The 24041-nt window shown below is 40.4% G+C and overlaps 1 protein-coding gene across 17 annotated transcripts in view; it reads left to right on the top strand.

Moving 5' to 3' along the window:
* Positions 1 to 24041, top strand: part of ncor1 (nuclear receptor corepressor 1) — a 270800-nt gene that overhangs the window by 114755 nt on the left and 132004 nt on the right. For 16 of the 17 annotated variants that reach the window (XM_059973760.1, XM_059973765.1, XM_059973762.1 and 13 more), the window contains exons 11-15: positions 3964 to 4054; positions 6899 to 7077; positions 9721 to 9775; positions 11138 to 11239; positions 23889 to 24019. In XM_059973760.1, the coding sequence (XP_059829743.1) occupies positions 3964 to 4054; positions 6899 to 7077; positions 9721 to 9775; positions 11138 to 11239; positions 23889 to 24019 (558 nt within the window). The remainder of the gene's footprint in view (positions 1 to 3963; positions 4055 to 6898; positions 7078 to 9720; positions 9776 to 11137; positions 11240 to 23888; positions 24020 to 24041) is intronic. The other variant, XM_059973764.1, reaches the window with a different exon arrangement.

The raw sequence follows: 24041 nt of genomic DNA, 5'->3' as shown, positions 1-24041 counted from the left end.
TGAATTAACCAATCAATTGAAACAATCTAGCTCCAGATCCTGTTTTATATGAAAGACGTGTTGAAGTTAAAACTGAATATGATCTTCTGTTCACATATCCAATTGAAACTCAACTTCTTAAAGATAAAACTCAATTTTACATTCACAGAGATAAATCAGGCAAAGTATTGGCCAACCAGTTAAAAACTTCTGTAGTTAAACGACAAATTAAAGTAATTTGCAAAACTAATGGTGATAGGACGACTGATCGCTCTGAAATAAATGATACCTTTAGAGAATTCTATTCTAAACTTTATAGTTCTGATTACAGATAATACTGTAATTAATTATTTTCTAGATCAATTAAATATCCCGGCACTCCCTGCAGACAATTGTAAATAGATGGATCAACCCATTTCTTACGAGGAAATTGCTGAGGCTGTATGTTCATTACACTCGGGGAAGGCTCCGAGTCCTGATGGATTTTCTGGGGAATTTTATGGCTTTTTCTTTATTAATTATACCGCAGTTACACTTAGTCTTTTTGGATTCTTTCAAATTGGGTAGCTTGCCTCAATCTTTCTATGAAGCCTCTATTTCGCTTATCCTAAAGAAGAACAAGGACCCAACTGAATGTTCTTCATATAGACCAATTTCATTGCTCAATGTTGATATTAAAATCCTTTCTAAAGTTCTGGCTCGTAGGATTGAAAATAATCTATCTTCTATTATTTCTGATGATCAGACTGGATTTATTAAAAACCGACATTCCCATTTTAATATATGCTGTGTATTAAATGTTATTTACTCTACTTCCCAGGAGATATCGGTATGTGTGATCTCCTTAGATGCTGAGAAGGCCTTTGATCGGGTTTAATGGAATTATTTGTTTAAAAACCTTAGAAAAATTTAATTTTGGACCAGATTTTATTCAATGGATTAAATTACTTTATCTATCTCCTTCTGCCTGGGTTGTTACTAAATTTCAAAATTCCAAACCATTTAAACTTCATCGTGGAATTAGACAAGGCTGTCCGTTGAGCCCTTTGCTTTTTGATCTGGCTTTAGAACCCCTTGTCATTGCTTTTTGAGAATCTAATGATATCTGTGGTATTTTAAGGAGAGGTATTATTCACAAAATGTCACTTTACGCTCATGATATATTGCTGTTTATCTCTAATGTTGAAACCTTGTTACCTTGCATACTTCTTTACTCTCCCGTTTTAGCCAGTTTTCAGGATATAAATTGAGCCTACATAAGAGTGAATTATTTCCTTTAAATAATTTGGTATCAATTAATACTAATCTCCCTTTTAAAGCTGTAAGGAATCAATTTACTTATTTGGGTGTAACATTTACTAAGAATTACAAACACCTGTTTAAAGACGTCTTTATTGAATCATGTAAAAAGGATAGTATTAAATTGGTCACCTTTTTCAATATCTTTGGACAAAATAATTCTATTAAAATGAATATTCTACCTAAATTTATGTATTTTTTTTCAGGCTTTACCCGTTTTTATTCCTAAAACCTTTTTTGACTCTCTTGATTCTATTTTATCCTCATATGGCAAAAAAATAAACGTCCTCGTTTAAATGAAGTTCATCTTCACAAATCTAAAAAGTCTGGAGGTTTAGCCTTGCCTAATTTTATGTTTTATTACTGAGCAGTTAATATATGATATCTTACATTTTGCCTATATTATATTAATCGTGTAGGTTGTCCAATATGGGTTTCTTTAGAAGCTAACTCTGTTAATAAATTTTCTACTATTTCTCTTCTTGGATCCTCATTTCCCTTATCTGTAAGTAAACTAACTGATAATTTAATAGTTAAACATACTCTGAGGACCTGGATACAATTTAGATAACAGTTTGGTTTATTGAGATTTTCCCTTTCAAGTCCCATTTATTCTCATTTTTGTTTTAAACTCTCCATGACTGATTTAGTTTTTAAGGAATGGGACAGGTTGGGTATTAAATGTTTTTGGGATCTGTTTGTTGGTGGAAACCTTCTTTCATTTGAGCAATCGTCAGCTAAATATAGTTTACCCAAAACTCACTTTTTTAGATATTACAAATCAGAGATTTTTTAAGATCTCAATTATGTGCATTCCCTATAAACTCAGATAAGAACTTACTAGACGTAATTTTTAGTTTGACATTTTTTCATAATGGTTCAATATCTAATATTTATGGTTTGTTATTGGAAATGAGGAATGTTTCTTCAGACAAAATTAAGAATCTCTGCGAACAAGATTTACAGATATCAATATCTAAGGAAACTTGGAATGAAATTTTTAAACTGGTCTATACTTCATCGCTATGTGCTTGTCATTCCCTCGTACAATTTAAGGTGGTACATAGAGCCCATATGACTAAGGATAAGCTATCTCGTTTTTATTCAGGTATAGCTCCCTACTGTGACTGACGTAATAATGGATAAGCTTCATTAATTTATATGTTTTGGACTTGTCCAAATCTTGAAAAATACTGGAAGGAAGTTTTACGAACCTTTTCCTTAATTTTTAAAGTCAATTTTAAGCCTATCCCTCTGACGACCCTATTTGGTATTGTTACAGGACAAGATATTAAGCTGAAGGCATCTGATTTACATATTTTGGCCTTTAGGGAAAAGGGGAGGGGGGGGAGAAAACAAAAAAAAAACCTAAATATATCAGTGATGGGGTAAGAAGGGGACATTAACAGAAGTTAGAGGAGTCAATGTTCATGCCATCAGGTTGAAGGCTACCCTCCTCCTCTTCTTACCCCATCCCTGATATATTTAGTTTTCTTTTGTTTTTTTTCGCCCCTCCCTTTTTTTTCCTTTCTCTCTCTGCCCATCACTCTGCCTGTTCTCCATCTCCCTCTGGTGCTCCCCTCCTCCTTTCTTTCTCCCTAGGCCTCCCATCCTATGATCCTTTCCCTTCTCTAGCTCTGTATCCCTTTTTCCAATCACCTTTCTGGCTCTCAGCTCCACCCCACCCCCTCCGGTCGTCTGCTATCATTTCACATTTTCCCCTCCCCCTCCTACCTTCAAATCTCTTACTATCTTTCCTTTCAGTTAGTCCTGACGAAGGGTCTCAGCCCGAAACGTCAACAGTGCTTCTTCCTTTAGATGCTGCCTGGCCTGCTGCGTTCCACCAACATTTTGTGTGTGTTGCCTGAAATACGTGATCTAGTTATGTCATGTAGCTCTTTGCTTGAACTGTTTTTTATCAAAGTATGGGTTGTGATTGTTGGAGCTTAATCTCCCATTCAAGTTTCTCCGGGCACTGTCCTTGGTACAGTTACCTTCCTCTGATTTTTCAAAGGTAATGGTTGTGGTTGTTGAAGCTTGATCACTGTTCAAGTTTCTCAAGGCACTGTCCTAGGGACAGTCACATTCTGCTGCTTTATTAAGGATTTCCTTCCATCATAGGTTACAGGTAGGAATGTTCACTGGAATTAAGCGATGTTCGGTTCCATTTCAATACTAAAGCCAACCATGACAGGTAATTTTTAGGACCCACGCAAGTGCCAGGCAGTGTTTGTCAGCAAATAAGTGTGATCACGTATACTGATATTCTGTGATGTTACCAACACACAATTCACTGCTACTAGCATCCTAAAGGGATAGAGGGAAGGGGGGTGCTTCATGAGTGACAAGTTGAACTGAACCAGTCACAGAATCACAAGGGCAAGTTGGAGGCCAAGTGACTTGTCACTTGATAGCACTCTCTGTTTAGCTAGAGAACTGCAGCTTCAGTGTGAATGAAGGGTTTAGAGAATATAGCCCTATCAGCACCCCATTATGATGGTAAATATATATTTCATCTATTACCGGCATGTAATAATTGAAATGTCTAGCCCCTACAAAATACACTGCAGTTAATTGCCAAGGCTACTCTGACAACACTTCGGCATCAAATTGCTCAAGCATCCTTTTGTATCAAGTTTTTTTTTCATTTTCTGAAATGACTAAAAATTTCATTTTTTCCCTCAGGGTTGGACAGAGAGGAGCTGGTCTTCCAGCAACTATAGCCAGGAGTGAGCATGAAATTTCTGAGATCATCGATGGACTTTCTGAACAGGAGGTAAGTTATTCATCTCAATTCTTGTTTATTCAAGTTGACAACCTCACCTTGTCCAGTATTTACCTCATGGATTGCTGGAGGTGGGTGGTTATTGATGGCATTGCTGAGGCATGAGACATGAATACTCTAGTGACTTTGTGGCTTTTGATGTGATTCCAAACTTAGTCATTGACATCCACTTGGCTTAGTAACAATTTTTATGCTGAAATTGAGCATTGAATTTGATACTAAAGATGATACTTTAGATTTAATGCCCAGATTTCTCTGTTCTCTCTATCTCAGTTGACACTTGACGTTCATGTTCTGATGCACTTTAGGAGTGATCAAATCACTTTATAGAAAAATCCTGATACCTCAGTGGGGTTTATTAGGTCTCTGATTTCCCTCGGTGAATGTTCATTCAAAACAAGGGCAGATGCTTTTGCATATAGTAAAAGATAAGATCTGGCTTTATGAAGCCTCAATTTCTAGAGTTTCACTGTACTATTTCAACTGTGTGTTTAGGATTTTTAATAAGATTCATTTTCATCACTCACCCTGTTCTAAACTTCACTAAGTGATATAAGCAGGCAATTGTAATCTTGAGTAAACACGAGGAAATCTGCAGATGCTGGAAATTCAAACAACAACACACAAAATGCTGGTGGAACACAGCAGGCCAGGCAGGCAGTATCTATAAGGAGAAGCACTGTCGACATTTCGGGCCAAGACCCTTCTTCAGGACTCATCCTGTCTCGGCCCAAAATGTTGACAGTGCTTCTCCTTATAGATGCTGCCTGCCTGGCCAATTGTAATCTTGGAGCGATTGCTTGAATTGTGCTTGGGAAGAATACAGACAGATAGACAGACATACTTTATTGATCCCAAGGGGAAATTGGGTTTCATTACAGCCGCACCAACCAAGAATAGTGAAGAAATATAGCAATATAAAACCATAAATAATTAAATAATAAGAAGTTAATCATGCCAAGTGAAATTAAGTCCAGGACCAGCCTATTGGCTCAGAGTGTCTAACACTCTGAGAGGAGTTGTAAAGTTTGATGGCCACAGGTAGGAATGATTTCCTATGACGCTCGGTGTTACATCTCAGTGGAATGAGCCTCTGACTGAATGTACTCCTGTGCCTAACCAGTACATTATGGAGTGGATGGGAGTCATTGTCCAAGATGGCATGCAACTTGGACAGCATCCTCTTTTCAGACACCACCGTCAGAGAGTCCAGTTCCACTCCCACAACATCACTGTTTTTATGAATGAGTTTGTTGATTCTGTTGGTGTCTGCTACCCTCAGCCTGCTGCCCTAGCACGTAACAGCAAACATGATAGCACTGGCCCCCACAGCCTCGTAGAACATCCTCAGCATCTTCCAACAGATGTTAAAGGACCTCAGTCTCCTCAGGAAATAGAGATTGTTTTGACCCTTCTTGTAGACAGCCTCAGTGTTCATTGACCAGTCCAGTTTATTGTCCAGAAAGCGGTTAAACAAAATTCCTACAAACACTATCTGGACCTCACTACTAGTAAGCTGGTATCCTGGAGTTTGGATTCCGCCACAGCAGTTGGGAAATTTAAATTTAGGTAAATAATACCTAGATTTAAGAAAACAGTTTCTGTGTGGTGTAATTGAAACTGTTGGGAGTGCTTAAAAATAAAGCATCCTCCCTCACCCCCATTCAGGGCCCCAAACAGTCCTTCCAGCTGAGGCAGCACTTCACCTGCAAATCTATTGTTTCTGCTGCTCCTAATGTGGCCCGTTTTGCATTGGTGAGACCCGTCGTAAATTGGGGGACTGTTTCGCTAAGCACTATCTGCTCCATCCACTAAAAGTGGAATTTCCGGGTTAGCTAAACATTTTAATTCTGATTACCATTCTGACGTGTTGGTCCATGGCATCCTCTCAGTGGAGGGGCAATATCTTGTATTCCATCTGGGTAATTGCCAACTTGATGGCAATAATATTAATATCTCTTTCCAGTAAAAGAAGAATTTCCTGCCCTTCCCTTCTCTTCTATGGCATTTTACCTTTTCTTGCCTATCACTTACCCCTGGGTCCCCTCCTTCCATCTTCTCTCGCCCTTTACCTTTCCCACCTGCCTGGCTTCACTGTTCATGTTCTAGCTATCCTCTTGCCCCTCCCCCATTGTTTTATTCTGCCATCTTCCCCCTTTTCAGTCCTGAAGAAGGATCTTGGCCCAAAACATCGACTGTTAATTCATTTCCATTGATGCTGCCTGCAGAGTTCTTCCAGCATTTTGTGCATGTTGCTTTGGATTCCCAGCATCTGCAGACTTTTTCTTGTTTATGATCTGATATTAATGACCTGTAGGAAAAGAAATGTGTTACACTTCTAATCTGGATTACGGGTTAAACCGAACCCACAACAATGTGGTAGGCAGGCAACTATCCTCTAAAGTGGTTCTTGTACCACTAAATTCAGGGGAATTTAAAGCTGAAAATAAATGCCTGTATAGCCACAATGTCCATATCCCAATAGTGAATAAATAAACAATATAAAACACTGTACACCAAACTTGTGCCAGGGAATACAGATCTCACTGATGGCCTATGGTTTTGAGGTTAAGTGACAAGTTCTGCAAATATGTTGTTGCATGTGATTTTGTCATTTAGAAATAGGACAGAAGCTTGGTAGTAGATTCTTGCCAGATCCTGTTAAGTAATAGCAGAGCGGTGGGGGGAGGTGTTTGCTGCTCTCCATCCCTATGTACTGAGATGGACAATAATCCAGCAGTGATTGAGTAGCTAGATCCTATTTGTCTTGAGGATGTGAAAAGTAAAGAGAAAGTTGGAGTTTTGACTAAATCCAGTGGTCCCTGTTCATTGCAGAACAATGAGAAGCAGATGAGGCAGCTGTCTGTCATCCCTCCAATGATGTTTGACATGGAACAGCGCCGGGTTAAATTCCTGAACATGAATGGAGTAATGGATGATCCTATGAGGGTATACAAGGAACGACAGTTTATAAACGTCTGGTCTGACCATGAGAAAGAAATCTTCAAAGAGAAGTAATTAAATGATTGCATTATTCACTAATAAACATGTTAGTTTTATTTATTTTTTACTCGTGTTTTTTCTCCCCCGATCTGCTTCTGTCTAGACTCAAATGCACTGTGTCTGCTAATACTGGAGCTTTGCATACAAGAGGATAAAGTCAAAAGTCAAGCAAGAGTAGAGCTCTATGTTTTCTGTTATTTGGGTAGAAATCTCCATAGTTAACAGGATTTACAGAGCTGGAAGTTTGAGTCACTTTAACTCAATAAAAATCCCCCTTAAAATTAACTTAACTGTGACATTGGAAAGACTTTGTGGCTTTCTTACACGTGTTCAAAGTTCAAAATAAGTTTATTGTCAAGGTACTTGTATGTCTCCATTTATACTGAAATTAATTTTCTTGGGGACATTCACACTGAGTACAAACCAAGACAGACAACCAGTATACAAAAGGGAATAAAAACTAATAAATATATACGCAATAAATACCAAGCACATGAGATGAAGAGTTCTTGAAAGTGAGCCTATAGGCAGTGGGTGAAGTTCAGTATTGATGTGAGACATAACACGTTCTCCAATGCAGGCATCATCCTGGTAACTCCCCTCGGCTCCCTGTCTAAAGCTTCCACATCCATCCAATAAGGAGGTAACCAAAACTGAACAAAACAATCTAACCAGGGTTTATAGTGCTGCAACGTTACCTCACAACACTTGAGCTCAATCCCCCAACTAATGAAGGTTAACACACCATATATCTTAATCACCTTATCATAACATAAGAAATAGGAGGAGTAGGCCATCTGACCCATCGAGCCTGTTCCGACATTCAATAAGATCATGGCTGATCTGGCTTATGGACTCATCTCCACCTACCTACCTTTTCCCCATAACCCTTAATTTCCCTGCTATGCAAAAATCTATCCAACCTTGTCTTAAATATATTTATTGATGTAGCCTCCACTACTTCAGTGGGCAGAGAATTCCACAGATTCACTACTCTCTGGGAAAAGCAGTTCCTCCTCATCTCTGTCCTAAATCTACTCCCCTGAATCTTAAGGCTATGTCCTTTAGTTCTAGTCTCATCTACCAATGGAAACAACTTTCCTTCCTCTATCTTATCTATCCCTTTCATAATTTTATGTTTCTATAAGATCTCCTCTCATTCTTCTGAATTCCAGCAAGTACAGTCCCAGGTGACTCAATTTCTCCTCATAGTCTAATCCTCTTATCTCTGGAATCAACCTGGTGAACCTCCTCTGCACCACCTCCAAAGTCAGTATATCTTTCTTCAAGTAAGGGGACCAGAACTGCACACAGTGCTCCAGGTGTTGCCTTACCAGTACCCTGTACAGTTGCAGCATAACCTCCCTGCTCTTAAATACAATCCTCTAGCAATGAAGGCCAGCGTTCCATTTGTCTTCTTGATATCCTGCTGCACCTGCAAACCACATTTTTGTGATTCATATACAAGCATTCCCAAGTCCCCCTGCACAGTAGCATGCTCCAATTTTTTTACCATTTGAATAATAACCTGCTCTTTCATTTTTCCTTCCAAGGTGGATGACCTCGCATTTAACAACATTGTACACCATCTGCCAGACCTTTGCCCACTCACTTAACCTATCTATATCTCTCTGCAGACTCAGTATCTTCTGCACAATTTGCTTTTCCACTCAATTTAGTATCATCAGCAAACTTAGATACACTATACTTGATCCTCTCTTCCAGATTGTTAATGTATATTGTGAACAGTTGCAGGCCCAGCACCAGCCTCTCAGGCCCAGCACCAGCCTCTGTGGCACACTGTTCACCGCTGATTGCCAACCAGAGAAACACCCACGTAGCTCAGCTCTCTGCTTTCTATTAGTTAACCAATCCAACTGGAGTGGCAACTTTGAGGGATCTATGGACTTGGACCCCAAGATCCCCCTGATCCTTCAAAGCTAGGAATCCTGCCATTAACCCTGTGCTCTGCCTTCAAGTTCAATTTTACAAAGTTCAGTTTTTGGATTGCCACTTCTCAGCCCAACTCTGCATCCTACAGCTGGTTGTGACACTACCCACGACCCCACCAACCTCAGTGTCATCTGCAAATTTACAAAACTGCTTCCTCTTCCAAGTAATTTATAAAAATCACAAAGCGAGAGTCCCAGAACAGATCCCCGCGGAACACTATTAGTCATGACCTCTAGGCAGAATGCATTCCATCTACTACCACCCTCTGTCTTCCATGGGCAAGCTAATTCTGAATCTACACAGCCAAGTTTCCCTGGATTTTGTGCCTCTTGACTTTCTGAATGAACCTACCATGGCAACCTTTTCAACCGCCTTACTGAAATCCATATATGCAACATCCACTGTTCTACCTTCATCAATTTGTTTTGTCACTTCCTCAAAAAAATTCAACCAGGCTTGTGATTTCTGCCCCTCATACAGCCACTCTTCCCAAAATGCTCATAAATTCTGTCCCTGAGAATCCTCTCCATTAGTTTGCTCACCATGGGCGCAGGATTCTTAGGGACAGATTTTGAAATTAAGGAATTACCTAACTCCTCTTTCTTTTCAATACTGGCTCACAAGGAAAATCACTTTTTATTTATCTTTTGTTCTTCAATTGACTATTGAAGTTGTTGATAAGAAACTTTTGCTTTCAACAGATTTGTTCAACACCCTAAAAACTTTGGTTTGATAGCATCTTACCTTGAACGAAAGGTTAGTAGCTTTTCTACACATTTGTTTTTGGAAAAGAACCTGAAAATTGCTAGTTAATTTACTTTGGCTTCAACTAATTTGCCTGAAGTACATTTTGACTTACTGTGGTGAGCAAACTCTCTGAGTACCTTTGATGTAAAATGTTCTCCGTTATATATTTGTTATATTGGGCCCAAAATTCCATTCCAGAACGCTGGGGGAGGAAAAACGAGATTTGTGAGAATGGGTAATCTAGAGCAGAGTAGAATTGCTCCACTTCTGGACCCATTAGTGCCCAGCAAGAAATATGATCCCTGACTTACTGAGTTTTCCTTGGTGTTTGTATATTGTTTACGCACAAAGTTCTAACAAATGACATCAGCAAGAAAAACACAATATCTCTTATTTTTTGTTTTTGGTCTAAGTGATATGAAAAACCAACAGTTTTCATTTACTCCCTGAACAACCTTACGACATAGAACAGTGGGCAGGTGGGTTGGCATTTTAACAGAATGGGCCTTGTCATGATTTTATGGTAATATGAAGCCACATGGATCAAGAAAATGCAAGTTGAAAAACTTCTGTGCCATTAGAGCGAATTTTATTCTGTATCTCAACTTATTTTTGGGGAATGGTTTGTGAATTCAGAAAGAGTGGGTGTGGGAAAAACCAGATGGCCATAATGCAGTTACTCAGACAGCACAAGAACTGTCCCTTCAGCCCACCATGGGGGACAAACTAAAATGGGTCCCTGATGTTTGCAGTGGGCTGAAAGGCCTGTTCCATTCTGTATTAAGTAACTATACTGTATCTGATTCGATGAAATAGTTCCTTTAGTATCATGAAGTAGTAGGGAGGAAGAGGTGTTTACTATTGGCAGATTGCTGCAAGTGTAGATGTTGGAAAACCTTTCACTGTGTAACTGATGGATAAAAGATATATTCTGAGAGGCAGATCTCTGAGGTGGGACAAGCACAGTTGAATGCCATGTCAGTGAAATCCTTGATTTGGGAAGGAACTGGTCAGGGTATTCTGCAGTAACACACTGCTTTTCTTCCCAAACTTTTCCACCATCTAACAATGCAGAGTGCAGTCAGTTACTTGGGTAATAATTTCCCAGAAGTGCAAGAAGCATGTTTCATTTGTATTCACTCCATCACTTAGAACATTCTTTCTCTATAAAATGCTCTGCAACAGCTCCCCAAAGCTTTTTTGACATCATCTTCCAAAAAGTAACAGTTTTGTTTTATTTCTTTTCTGCTTAATGTTAATGGTCCATGCTTTATTTTGACTGCATTGGGATTTCAGATCAAATGAAGCAATAAATATATATTTTATTGTAAGGAGAGCATTGTTCTAATGAACCATGTCTTGTTTCCACAGTGTGTTGCAGATTGTGTTCTCTACTATTACTTGACTAAGAAAAATGAGAATTATAAGAACCTTGTGAGGAGGAACTATGGTCGTCGCAGAGGGAGGAATACGGTAAGGCAGCAGAATTCAACACTTCCAAATGTGGAGCAAGGGCAGTATGATCAAACAGTGGATGGTCTGGTAGTAAGTAGCTACAGAGGGAATTGCGTGCTTTACATAATTTCTGACATGTAAGTCTACTCATGATTGTAACATCCAGCAACAGATTTGTTACTGTTTTATTCATTGCTGATTTCAGTAGCTTACTTTTTCCAGTCACTGCCAAGTGGAGGTAATATAAACACTCGTTATGTACGTGGACCCAATGTACATGCTGTGTGTGTGTTAGCTGTAACAAGACTTCCAGACAACTCACTGACCAATGAGGGCAAGCCTGGCATATCTTTTCTTTACTGCTCCATCAGCTTGTTTTGCCTCTTTCAGGGAGCTGTGGATCAAGATCCCTCTCTGAGGGTCCAAGCCACTAACTCCATACTTTAATTTTACACTTGTCCTCCTAGAATGCAACACTCATATTTGCCTAGTTTAAACTCACTCTGCCATTTCTCTACCCATATCTTCAACTGGTCTATATCCTGCTTTATCCTCTGAGAGTTTTCTTCACTGTCCATAATTCCAGCAATTGCATAAAGACAAATAGTTTTGAATGTTAGAGATCAAATTATCCCTGCCCCAAGATAGCACTGTAGCAGCTCCTCAGGGCAATATCATAGATTTGACTATCTCCCACTGATTGATCAATGACCTTCCTGCCATCATAAGGACAGAAATGGAGATGTTCACTGACAACTACACAATATTCCATTTCCTTTCACAATAATAATTCACAATATATAATCCATGGAGCAAGACCATGTGATAAATTTCACAGCATATGGCATTGATATTAAACCTGATTCTGATTCCAAAGCTACATTCCGCCAAGAATTGAAAATCGTAAAGTACAGATGCTGGAAATGTGAAATGAAAAGTGCCGGCAACATTCAACAGGTCAACTTATCAAGTACCACCAGCATTTTGTTATTCTCTGAAACAGGTGGGTAAGGGCAGACAAGTGCAAATAACAAGCATAGTAAAAATTGTCAGGTGATAATCTTCTCCAGCAAGAGAGTGCTGATGCACCCATCTATGAAATGCAGTGGCATTGTTTCCATCAACTTTACTGACCAGTAGCTCAATTTGAGTAGCCACCTACATATCATAGCTTTCCAGGGGATGAATGACTTACTTTCTGATAGCCTGAAGCCTTTCCACTATCTATAAGGCATAAGTCAATGGTAATTAAATATTCTCAATTCAACTTTTCAAGGATGAAGAAGCTCGTATAAAATGTTGCATTTATTCTATCACTGGCACTAGGACTGCAGAGTGATTACTTACAGAATATTTCGTAGTTACTTACTGAGGTTACTCTGATCACTTCCCAAACTGCAGTATCTAGAAAGATGAACCTGTAGGTTCTCTGAAAGTGGCATACTTTTTTTAGCTTGGACAGTTTTACTGTTGTCTCTTCATCGTTAGGTCCAAATTTCGGAAGTTCTTCCTTAACTCAGTAACTCCAGAGAAAACTGCTTCAAAAAGGTGGCTTGCTGAACTAGTTGAGGGCACTTGGAGCTGGGAATTAAATGGTGACCAAATTATTGACGCATGAATTCTGATTTTAAAATCTCACTTCTTTGATCATGGCGAATTAAACCACGTGAGACCATAAGATATAGAAGGAGACTTGGGCCATTTGGCCCATCAGATCTGCTCCACTATTTTATCATGGCTGATCCATTTTTCTTCTCAACCAACCCCAATCTTCTGCTGTCTTAAATGTATCTAAAGACTTGCCATCCACAGCCGCCTGTGGCAACAAATGCCATAGATTCACTACTCTTTGGCTAAAGAAATTCTTCCTTGTCTCCATTTTAAAAGCAAGTCCCTCTATTTTGAGGCTGTGTCCACTGGTCCTAGTCTTTCCCACCATAGAAAAATCCTCTCCACTCACTCTATCAAGGCCTTTCACCATTCAACAGATTTCAAATAGGTCACCCCTCATTATTCTGAATTCCAGTGAATTCATACCTAGAGCCATCAAATGTACTTCATATGACGAGCCATTCAATCCTGGAAGCATTTTCATGAACCTCCTTTGACCTCTCTCCAGTTTAAGTCAAACCCTGCTCACAACATTCCAAGAATCCTCACCAGTGCCTTGTAAAGCCTCAACATAACATCTTACTTTTGTATTCTAGTCCTCTCAAAATGATTGCGAAGATTGCATTTGCCTTCCTCACCGCAAACTCAACCTGCAAATTAACATTCAGGGAATCCTGCGCAATGACTCCCAAATCCCTTTGCGCCTCAGATATTAGAATTTTCTTTCCATTTAGATGATCTATCCTTTTATTTATTTTACCAAAGTGCATAACCATATACTTCCGCACACTGTATTCCATCTGCTGCTACTTTGCCCATTCTCCACATGTTATAGACAATAGGTGCAGAAGTAGACCATTCGGCCCTTCGAGCCATTCTGAGATCATGGCTGATCATCTACTATCAATACCCGGTTCCTGCCTTGTCCCCATATCCCTTGATTCCCCTATCCATAAGATACCTATCTAGCTCCTCCTTGAAAGCGTCCAGAGAATTGGCCTCCACTGCCTTCCGAGGCAGTGCAGTCCAGACCCCCACAACTCTCTGGGAGAAGAAGTTTTTCCTTAACTCTGCCCTAAATGACCTACCCCTTATTCTCAAACCATGCCCTCTGGTACTGGACTCCCAGCATCTGGAACATATTTCCTGCCTCTATCTTGTCCAATCCCTTAATAATCTTATATGTTGCAATCAAATCCCCTCTCAATCTCCTTAATTCCAGCGTGTACAAGCCCAGTCTCTCTAACCTCTCTGCGTAAGACAGTCCGAACATCCCAGGAATTAACCTTGAGAATCTACGCGGCACTTCCTCTATAGCCAGGATGTCCTTCCTTAACCCTGGAGACCAAAACTGTACACAAATGCAAAAAGATTTCCTTGCTCTTGTACTCAATTCCCTTTGTAATAAAGGCCAAGATTCCATTAGTCTTCTTCACTGCCTGCTGCACTTGCTCATTCACCTTCAGTGACTGATGAACAAGGACTCCTAGATCTCTTTGTGTTTCTCCCTTACCTAACTCTACACCGTTCTACACCGTTTGAAGCAAACTAGCCAACAATGCATAGAAATACTTGGTAAGTTGGGCAGCAGCCATGCAATAAAAAACATTTAATGTTTCTGTTTAAACATCTTTCTTCAGAATTGGATAAAGTTACAGAAAAGCTGTGGAGAAAGAACAAAGGGAAGAGATAAGAAGGTGCAAGGTGGAAAAGCTGGTAATGGGAAGCTGAATGTCAATCTGGAGTAGGTGTCAGGGATGTCTCAGGTCACGTCCACAAGATCTTAGATAGGGAGGGAGAGCAGCCCAGGTGTCTTGGTACATATTGGTACCAAAGACATAGGAACGAAAAGCAAAGAGGTCCTGAAAAGAGATTTTAGAGAGCTAGGTAGAAAGCTGAGAAGCAGGACCTCTGGGTTAGTAATTTTTGGATTGCTGCCTGTGCCACACACCAGTGAGGATAAAAACAGGATGATTTGGCAGATAAGTGCGTAGCTGAGAAGCTGGTGCAGAAGACAGGGCTTCAGGTTCTTGGATCATTAGGATCTTTTCTGAGGGAGGTATGACCTGTTGAAAAGTGATGGGTTGCACCTGAACCTGAGGGGGTTCAGGTGCAACTTGCGGCAAGTTTGTCAGAGCTGTTGGGGTGGGTTTAAACTAATTTGGCAGGGGGTTGGGAACCGGAGTGATGGGACTCAGGATAGGACGGATGGTAAAAAAGTAAAGATAGGTTGCAGTTAGACTGTCAGGAAGGGCAGGCAGGTGATGGGACATAGTCACAGCCAACAGGGTGAGTATCAGTACATTAGGGATGCCAAATCAAAAAGGGTAGCAAATACAGTGTCCAAGATGTTGTATCTCAATGTGTGGAGTATAAGAAATAAGGTGGATGATCTTGTTGCACTATTACAGATTGCCAGGTATGATATTGTGGCCATCACTGAATCGTGGCTGAAGGACGGTTGTAGTTGGGAACTAAATGTCCAAGGTTACACAGCTGAGGGGGAGGGTGTGGCTCTACTGGTGAAGAATGGGATCAAGTCAGTAGAAAAATGTGACATAGGATCGGAAGATGTTGAATCCTTGTGGGTTGAGTTGAGAAACTGCAAGGGTAAAAGGACCCTGATGGCAGTTATATACAGACCTCCCAACAGTGGCTGGGAGGTGAACCATAATTTACATGGTTCATGGTTACATGGAAATAGAATAGGCATGTCAAAAGGGCAATGTTATGGTAGTCATGGCAGATTTTAACATGCAGGTCAATTGGGAAAATAAAGATTGGTAATGGAACTCAAGCAAGTGAGTTTGTTGAATGCCTAAAAGATGGCATTTTAGGGCAGTTTGTCATTGAGCCTATTAGGGGATCAGCTATACTGGATTGGATGTTATGAACTGGAGGCGATTAGGGAGCTTAAGGTAAGAGAGCCCTTAGGAGGCAGTGATCACAATATGATTGAATTCAATTTGAAATTTGATAGGGAGAAAATAAAGTCTGACATAGTAGTATTTCCATAGAGTAAGGGAAATTACAGTGGTATGAGAGAGGGCTTGGCCAAAGTAAATTGGAAGGAGCTGCTGGCAGGGGTGTCAGCAGAGCAGCAATGGGATACATTTCTGGGAAAAATGAGGAAGGTGCAGGACATGTATATTCCAAAAGTGAAGAAATACTCAAGTGACAAGATAGTACAACCGCGGCTGACAAAGGGAAGTCAGAGCTAATGTAAAAACAAAAGAGAGGGCATACAACAAAGCAAAAATAGTGGGAAGATAGAGAATTGGGAAGTTTTTAAAAACCTACAGAGAGCAACTATAAAAATCATTAGGATGAAATACGAAAGCAAGCTAGCAAATAATATCAAAGTGGATAGTAAAAGCATTTTCAAATATGTTAAAGAAGAGATGAGAGTGGATATAGGACCACTAGAAAATGAAGCAGGAGAAATAATAATGGGGGACAAGAGGATGGCAGGTGAACTAAATGAGTATTTTGTATCAGACACCAGCAGTGTGCCAGATGTGAAGGAAGAGAATTGGTGCAGTTGTGGCGGCATTAGCAATGGTCTTTCAAAAATCATTGGTCTGTGACATGGTGCCAGAGGACTGGAAAATTGCAAATGTCGCTCCACTCTTTAAGAAAGGGGGGAAGGCAGCAGAAAGGAAATTATAGACCAGTTAGCCATACCTCAGTGGCTGGAAAGATGTTAGTCAATTGTTAATGATGAGGCAATGGAGTATTTGGTGACACGGAACAAGATAGAGCAAAGTCAGCATGGTTTCTTTAAGGGAAAATCCTGTGTGACGAACCTGTTGGAATTCTTTGAGGAGATTAAAAGTAGGATAGATAAGGGGGATGCAGTGGATGTTGTATATTCGGACTTTTAGAAGGCCTTTGACAAGGTGCCACATGAGGCTGCTTACCAAGTTAAGAGCCTGTGGTCTTACTGGAAAGTTACTACATGGTTAGAGCATTGGCTGATTTGGAAGGAGGCAGTGAGTGGGAATAAAAGGATCCTTGTCTGGTTGGCTGCCAGTAACTGGTGATGTTGCACAGGGGTCAGTGTTGGGACCATTTCTTTTTTATGCTGTCTATGAAAGGATTTTATGCTGTATATAGGTGATGAAATAGATGGTTTTGTTGCCAAGTTTGCAAATGATTTGAAGATTAGTGGAGGGGCAGGTAACATTGAGGAAACAGGTAGGATGCAGAAGGACTTAGACAGATTAGGAGAATGGGCAAGAAAGTGGCAAATGAAATATAATGTTGGAAAATGCTTGGTCGTGCACTTTGGTAGTAGAAATAAATGTGCAGACTATTATCTAAACGGGGAGAAAATCCAAAAACCTGATATGCAAAGGGACTGAGAGTCCTTGTGCAGATCACCCTAAAGTTTAACTTGCAGGTTGAGTCGGTGGTGAGGAAGGCAAATGCAGTATTGGCATACTTTTCAAGAAGTGTAGAATACAAGAGCAGAGATGTAATGCTGAGCCTTAATAATGCATTGGTGAGGTCTCATCTTGAGTACTTGTGTACAGTTTTGGGCTCCTCATCTTAGAAGAGATGTACTGGTATTGAAGAAGGTCCAGTGGAGGTTCACAAGGATGATTCCAGGAATGAAAGGGTTATCATATGAGGAACGTTTGATGGCCCCGTGTCTGTACTCGCTGGAATTTAGAAGGATGAAGGAGTTGTGGGGGTGGGGGGGGGGTGTCTCATTGAATACTTTCAAATGTTGAAAGGCCTAGACGGAGTAGATGTGGAAAGGATATTTCCCACGGTGGGAGAGTCTAGGACAGGGGTCAGCAACCTTTACCGCTGAAAGAGCCACTTGGACCCGTTTCCCACAGAAAAGTAAACACTGGGAGCCGCAAAACCCGTTTGACATTTAAAATGAAATAACACTGCATACAACGTTTTGTTTTGCCTTTATGCTATGTATAAACAAACTATAATGTGTTGCATTTATGAAATTGATGAACTCCTGCAGAGAAAACGAAATTACATTTCTGCATGCAACAAAAACATTTTGAACTCCGAAAAAGAGACGTTGGGTTGAAGGTTACTTTTAAGTAAAATACTCAACGTCTATTTGAGTCCTTCTTGTATTTATGAAAAACGCCAAACTTAAATTTGCCGCCAGCAGCAAACCAAAAATAACGTCAGCCAGCTGTCAACCTGAAAAATAAAAGGACTATTTCACTGAACAATGAAAACATATGAATATACGTAAAATAATAGGCAATTAAAATATTTATCATACTTGTTCAGGTTGACTCACACCTGACAATGCAGTCGTATTCAGTAGGGATGGATCGATGCTTAGGGGAGTGACCGGGAAGGATAATGTGTTTTTTTCCTCTCTGAACTCACAGAAGCGTTTCCCAAACGATGTTTGCATTGCGATGATTGCAGAATGTAAATACTCCGAATTTATCATGTCGTGACCTTGTTTGAACTCTCTCAAATTGGGGAAGTGAGACAAAGTGCCTTTCTGTAAATCTCTGGCAAGCAACGTCAACTTGCGCTCGAATGCCAAAACATCCTCCAACATGTGCAGGGCTGTACGTCCTTACCCCGTTGAAGAGCTGTGTTCAGCGTGTTCAGGTGCGCTGTCATGTCTACCATGAAGTGTAGCTTTTCCAGCCACTCTGGCTGTTCCAGCTCAGGAAAGGTGAGCCCTTTGCTGCCCAGGAAAGTTTTCACTTCTTCCAGACACGCGACAAAGCGTTTCAGCACCTCCCCTCTGGACAGCCAGCGATAAAAACACATTGTAGCAGTTGCTACACGCAGTCAGTAAACTGCAGTCAAAGATAGCTTTATTCGAACTAAACAGCCTTGCTTTTAAGCCTCCCTCAACCCGCCCCCCCATGGGCGCGGATGCTCCAAAAGACACGTACTCACAAACCCCCGTAGGCTATCTCCCTTAGCCTGAACGCTGGCTAATTGTGAGCCGGTTCGGATGTGTCAGAAAATGGGTCGCCACAACGTCTTATTTAGATTGTACAAGATCACCATAATCTTCAAATTTAGATTTACATTTCAAAAACTAACAAACTAACATAAAATACATTTTAATTAAATACTGACCATGTAGCGGTGTGCTACACGCAGCGCTAAAATTACGACACGGAGTCGGTAATTGCAGTCGAAGGAAAAAACTTTATTCGAAATCTTCAGCCTCACTTTTAAGCCTCCCTCAACCTGCCCCCCCCCCCCCCCATGGCGCAGAGGCTCCAAAGCTCTGTGCTCGCAAACCCCCGTAGGCTATCTAATTGTGAGTCGGTTCGGATGTGCCAGGAAAAGGGTCGCCACAACCAATTATTTCCCAAAGCAACAGGGAGCCGCAGCACAGACGTAAAAGAGCCACATGTGGCTCCGGAGCCGCGGGTTGCCGACCCCCGGTCTAGGACAAGAGGGGACAACCTTAGGATAGAGGAGTGCCCTTTCAAAACAGAGATGCTGAGAAATTTCTTTAGCCAGAGGATGGTGAATTTGTAGAGCTTGTTGCCACATGCAGCTTTGGAGGCCAGGCCGTTGGGTATATATAAGGCAGAGATTGATAGGTTCTTGATTGGACAAGGCATCAAAGGTTACGGGGAGAAGGCCAAGAACTGGGGTTGAGGAGGAGGGAATGAAAAAGGATCAGTCATGATTGAAATGGCCTATTTCTGCTCCTTTTTCTTATGGTCTTAATGAAAATTGAAACAGACAGCAAAATATAAAGAACAATCTACTGGAGGAACTCAGCAGTCAAGCAGCATCTGAAGGGAGGAAGGAATTGTTGAAATTTCTGGTTAAACCCTTCCAAACACTGGCAATTCTTTTCCTTCCTCAGATGCCACTCAACCCTCTGAGCTTTTTCAGCAGATTGTTGCTTGAAATTCCAGCATCTGCACTCTCTTCTGCTTCCCATGCAGTGGACAACATATAATGTTGTTTAGTTGGCATCTGAATCTTATTTGTGTTCCAGAGTTTCTTGTGCATTTGCTCCATTTAGACAATAGACAATAGGTGCAGAAGTAGACCATTCGGCCCCTCGAGTCTGCACCACCATTCTGAGATCATGGCTGATCATTCACTATCAATACCCAGTCCCTGCCTTGTCCCCATATCCCTTGATTCCCCTATCCATCAGATATCTATCCAGCTCCTTCTTGAAAGCATCCAGAGAATTGGCCTCCACCGTCTTCAGAGGGAGTGCATTCCACACCTCCACAACTCTCTGGGAGAAGAAGCTCTTCCTCAACTCTGTTTTAAATAACTGACCTCTTATTCTCAATCCATGCCCTCTGGTACTGGACTCTCCCAACATCTGGAACATATTTCCTGCCTCAATCCTATCAAATCCTTTAATTATCTTAAACGTTTCAATCAGATCCCCTCTCAATCTCCTCAATTCCAGCGTGTACAAGCCCAATCTCTCCAATCTCTCTGCGTAAGACAGCCCTGCCATCCCAGAAATCAACCTAGTGAATCTACGCTGCACTTCCTCAATTGCCAGAATGTCCTTCCTTAAACCTGGAGACCAAAACTGTACACAATATTCCAGGTGTGGTCTCACCAGGGCCCTGTACAAATGCAAAAGAACATCCTTGCTCTTGCATTTGTAGGAACTGGTGCATCAAAGCAACATGCTTACATGTGATCCCATGGATCTCAGGATATAGTGACATTCCTGCTAAAGGGTTTTAATGACTGTTCCTTGTTACAAGCTATTAGCAGTGCCTTTACAGAGAATAATCTAGGAACTGAACTGAAAGTACTGGATATACAAGAAGCTTTTGTGGAAGAGAAATGGAAAGTTTTGTTTTAATACAATTTTGAAGTGGATTTCAATTGTGGGGAAAGTTAAGTTTATACCATGTGTGGATAGGACAAAACAGAAATGTACATTTCTCAAGGTTATGACAAATAACTGCAAAAATATTAGAAATTGGAAAGAGTCATTAAAGCTTTAGCAACACTGTGGATCCTTGACTTTTCGCCCATTGTTCATTCGCACTGACTTTGAAGGTAAGTTGCGTACAAAATATTGATGAAAATCAGAAGAATTGCAGATGTTAAAAATGTGAAATAAGGAAACAGAAAAAGTTGGAATTATTTCATAGATCAGACTATGTCTGGAAAGAGCAAGAGAATTAGCAGTTCAAGATCAAGATTCTTTAGCAGAACTGGAACTGAAAATAGTCTTGAACTTGAAATGTTTTATTTTCTTTCGGAAGATGCTACCTGACCTGAGTTATTGCAGTATTTTTAGTTTGTTATACAAAAAATTAATCTAACCCTTCAGTGCAAATTCTGTTGAATCTCTTGCATACATGCCACCAATTTAAACCAGGTTTATAATTGGGATGTTTCATATAAATTGCATAAACTAATTCATCCTGACAAATTAATGCATTGCCAAGCACTGAATTATAGGACTACAGCTGCATTAGTAATCAGTGTGCAGTTTATTTAAAAGGAAAGGACACCAAGCACATGCAAACACTTCAAAGTAAAATTAATTATCAGAGTATATCTCTGTCACTACATACAACCCTGAGATTCTTTTTCTGCGGGCATATTTAGCAAATGTATAGAACAGTTACTGTAAACTATAAATATCGTAACCTGTTAACAGCAAACAAACTGCAAATGCAGATGGAAATAAATAGCAATAAATAATGAGTATGAAATAACAGGATGAGAGCTCTTAAAAGTGTAGTTATACCCCTTTTTTGTTGAAGAGCCTGATGATTGAGAGGTAGTAACTGTTCTTAAACCTGGTAGTGTTAGTCCTGGAGGCACTTATATCTTCTACCTGATAGCAGTAGCAAGAATAGAGTGGGTGGTGCAGATCTTTGATGATGGATGCTATTTTTCTACGGCAACATTTCATGTTGATGTGTTAAGTGGTTGGGAAGGTTTTACCCGTGATGTTCTGGGCCGAATCCACTACCTTCTGTAGGATTTTCTACTCAAGGGCATTGGTGGTCCCATATCAAGCCATAACGTAGCCAGTCAACATACTTTCCACCACACATCTATAGTTTACCAAAGTTTTTGATTACGTGCCAAATCTCCGCAGACTTCTCAGGAAGTAGAGGCGCAGTAATGCTTTCTTTACAATAATATTTATATGATGGGTCCAGGACAGATCCTCTGAGATGGTGACACCCAGGAATTAAAGTTACTGGCCCTCTCTACCGCTGATCCTCTGATGATTATTGGCTCATGGACCTCTGGTTTCCCTCTCCTGTACTCTACAATCAATTCCTTAATCTTATTGACATTGAGTAAGTGGTTATTATTATTACACCACTCAGCCAAGTTTTCATTTTTCCTCCCTGATTCATGCTGATTCATCGCTCCCTTTGATACAGCCCACAGCAGTGGTATCATCCACAAACTTGTATATGCTGTTGGAGCTGTACTTCGCTGCACATTCATAGGTGTAAAATGAGTAGAGCAGGTCTAAGTACACATCCCTGTGGTATTCCTGTGCTGATGAAGATTGTGGAGATGTTTTTGCAATTCTAAACTGAGGAAATTCTGTATCCTATTGCACAAAGGAGTATTGAAGCCCAGGTCTTGGAGTTTACTGATCAGTTTTGAGGGGATGGTGGTGTTAAGTGCTGAGCTGTAATCGATACGGAGCATCCTGATGTACGTATCTTCACTGTCCAGATGTTCCAGAGTTGTGTGAAGAGCCAATGAGATGGCCTGTGATATAGACCAGCTGCTTCAGTAGATGAATTTGAGTTAATCCAAATCGCCACTCAGACAGGAACTGATGTGCTTCAACACCAGCCTCTCAAAACACTTAATCGCTGTGAATATAAGTGTTACTGGGCGATAGTCGTTTAGACAGATTACCATGTTCTTCTTGAGCACCAGCACGATTGAAGTCTACTTAAAACAGATGGGTACCACACACTGCCAGTTCGTCAACACAGTTTTTCAGTATTCAGCCTGGTACTCCGTATGGCCCAGCTGCTTTCCTTGGATTTATTCTCTTGAGAGCAGCCTGCATGTCATCTTTAGATACTGAGACCAAAGGATCATCAGGAGACTTGGGGGTACAAGATGGTTCCTCCCTGTTCTGGTTGAAGACATTGAGCTCATTTGGTAAGAGAAGCTCTGCCCTACGTCTCAAGATTTAACTTTGTTGGAGGTTATGGCATTCAAACCCTGCCACAACTTTCAAGCATCCCTATTTGATTTCAGTCTAGTCTGGAATTTCCACTTCACATGAGAGGTGGCTTTCCAGAGATCATACCTACGTCTGTTGTAGCATTCTTGATCTTCAGACTTGTTTGCCTCTGATCTGGCTCTCAGCATATTCTGGATTTCATTGTTCATCCAGGGCTTCTGATTGGGGAAAAACCTGTATGTCCCACACTATTCTTGTAATGGAAATATATAGCAATTCATTCCGGGTCTATATATGCTATATTGCTATGGAACAACACTACAGTGATTGAAGGTGATGGCTTACTACCAACTTAATGACAGCAAATATAGACTTTGTTAGCACTCACATTCTGAAAACGAATGTAAAATTAGATAAACCTTTGGATTATTGTGATGTTTCAGAGCATTCAGTGTTCAAATAACTTGAGGTGATCAGCCATCTATAGACTGACTTCTATTAAACTTATAAATTTTCCAAATGTATTTTCTACTGCGTGACATGACAGTACAAAGCTTTTGCATTTCCTGATCTTTTGTTGTCTTGCTTGATGTATTGATTATTGATGCTATCTTGTTTGCATGAGGTCAGTGTAGATGCCTTGCCATTACTTTCTGCAACTAAAGCCCTGAAAGCCATGTTCAGTCTGCTGAATTAACTGGCACAGAATTCTGGAGTGGGGATATTTTAGTTATTTCACATTACTGAATTAAAGAGACAAAGGTTTATAAATATAAAATTTGCCAGTTTTCAAATGGTGTGGCTGCAATAAAAACTAGTAGGTATTGGAGTTGTATTAATATATATTTTAATTTGATAGTACAATTGAGAAAGGTTACATGCTTATTTCTTTTCGCATTAATAAAGGTTGTCTTTTTGTAGCAACAGATTTCTCGTCCTTCACAAGAAGAAAAAGAAGCTGAAAAAGAAGAGGAGAAAGTTGAGAAATTAGAAAAAGAAGAGAAAGAGGAGAAAAAGGAGGAAGAAAAGGATGAAAAGGAAGAACCACAAAGGTAGGAAAACTTTAGGGCACTG

This window comes from Hypanus sabinus, chromosome 6, assembly GCF_030144855.1.
Source record: "Hypanus sabinus isolate sHypSab1 chromosome 6, sHypSab1.hap1, whole genome shotgun sequence".
NCBI lineage: Eukaryota > Metazoa > Chordata > Chondrichthyes > Myliobatiformes > Dasyatidae > Hypanus > Hypanus sabinus.
This window is presented reverse-complemented; position numbering and strand designations above follow the sequence as displayed.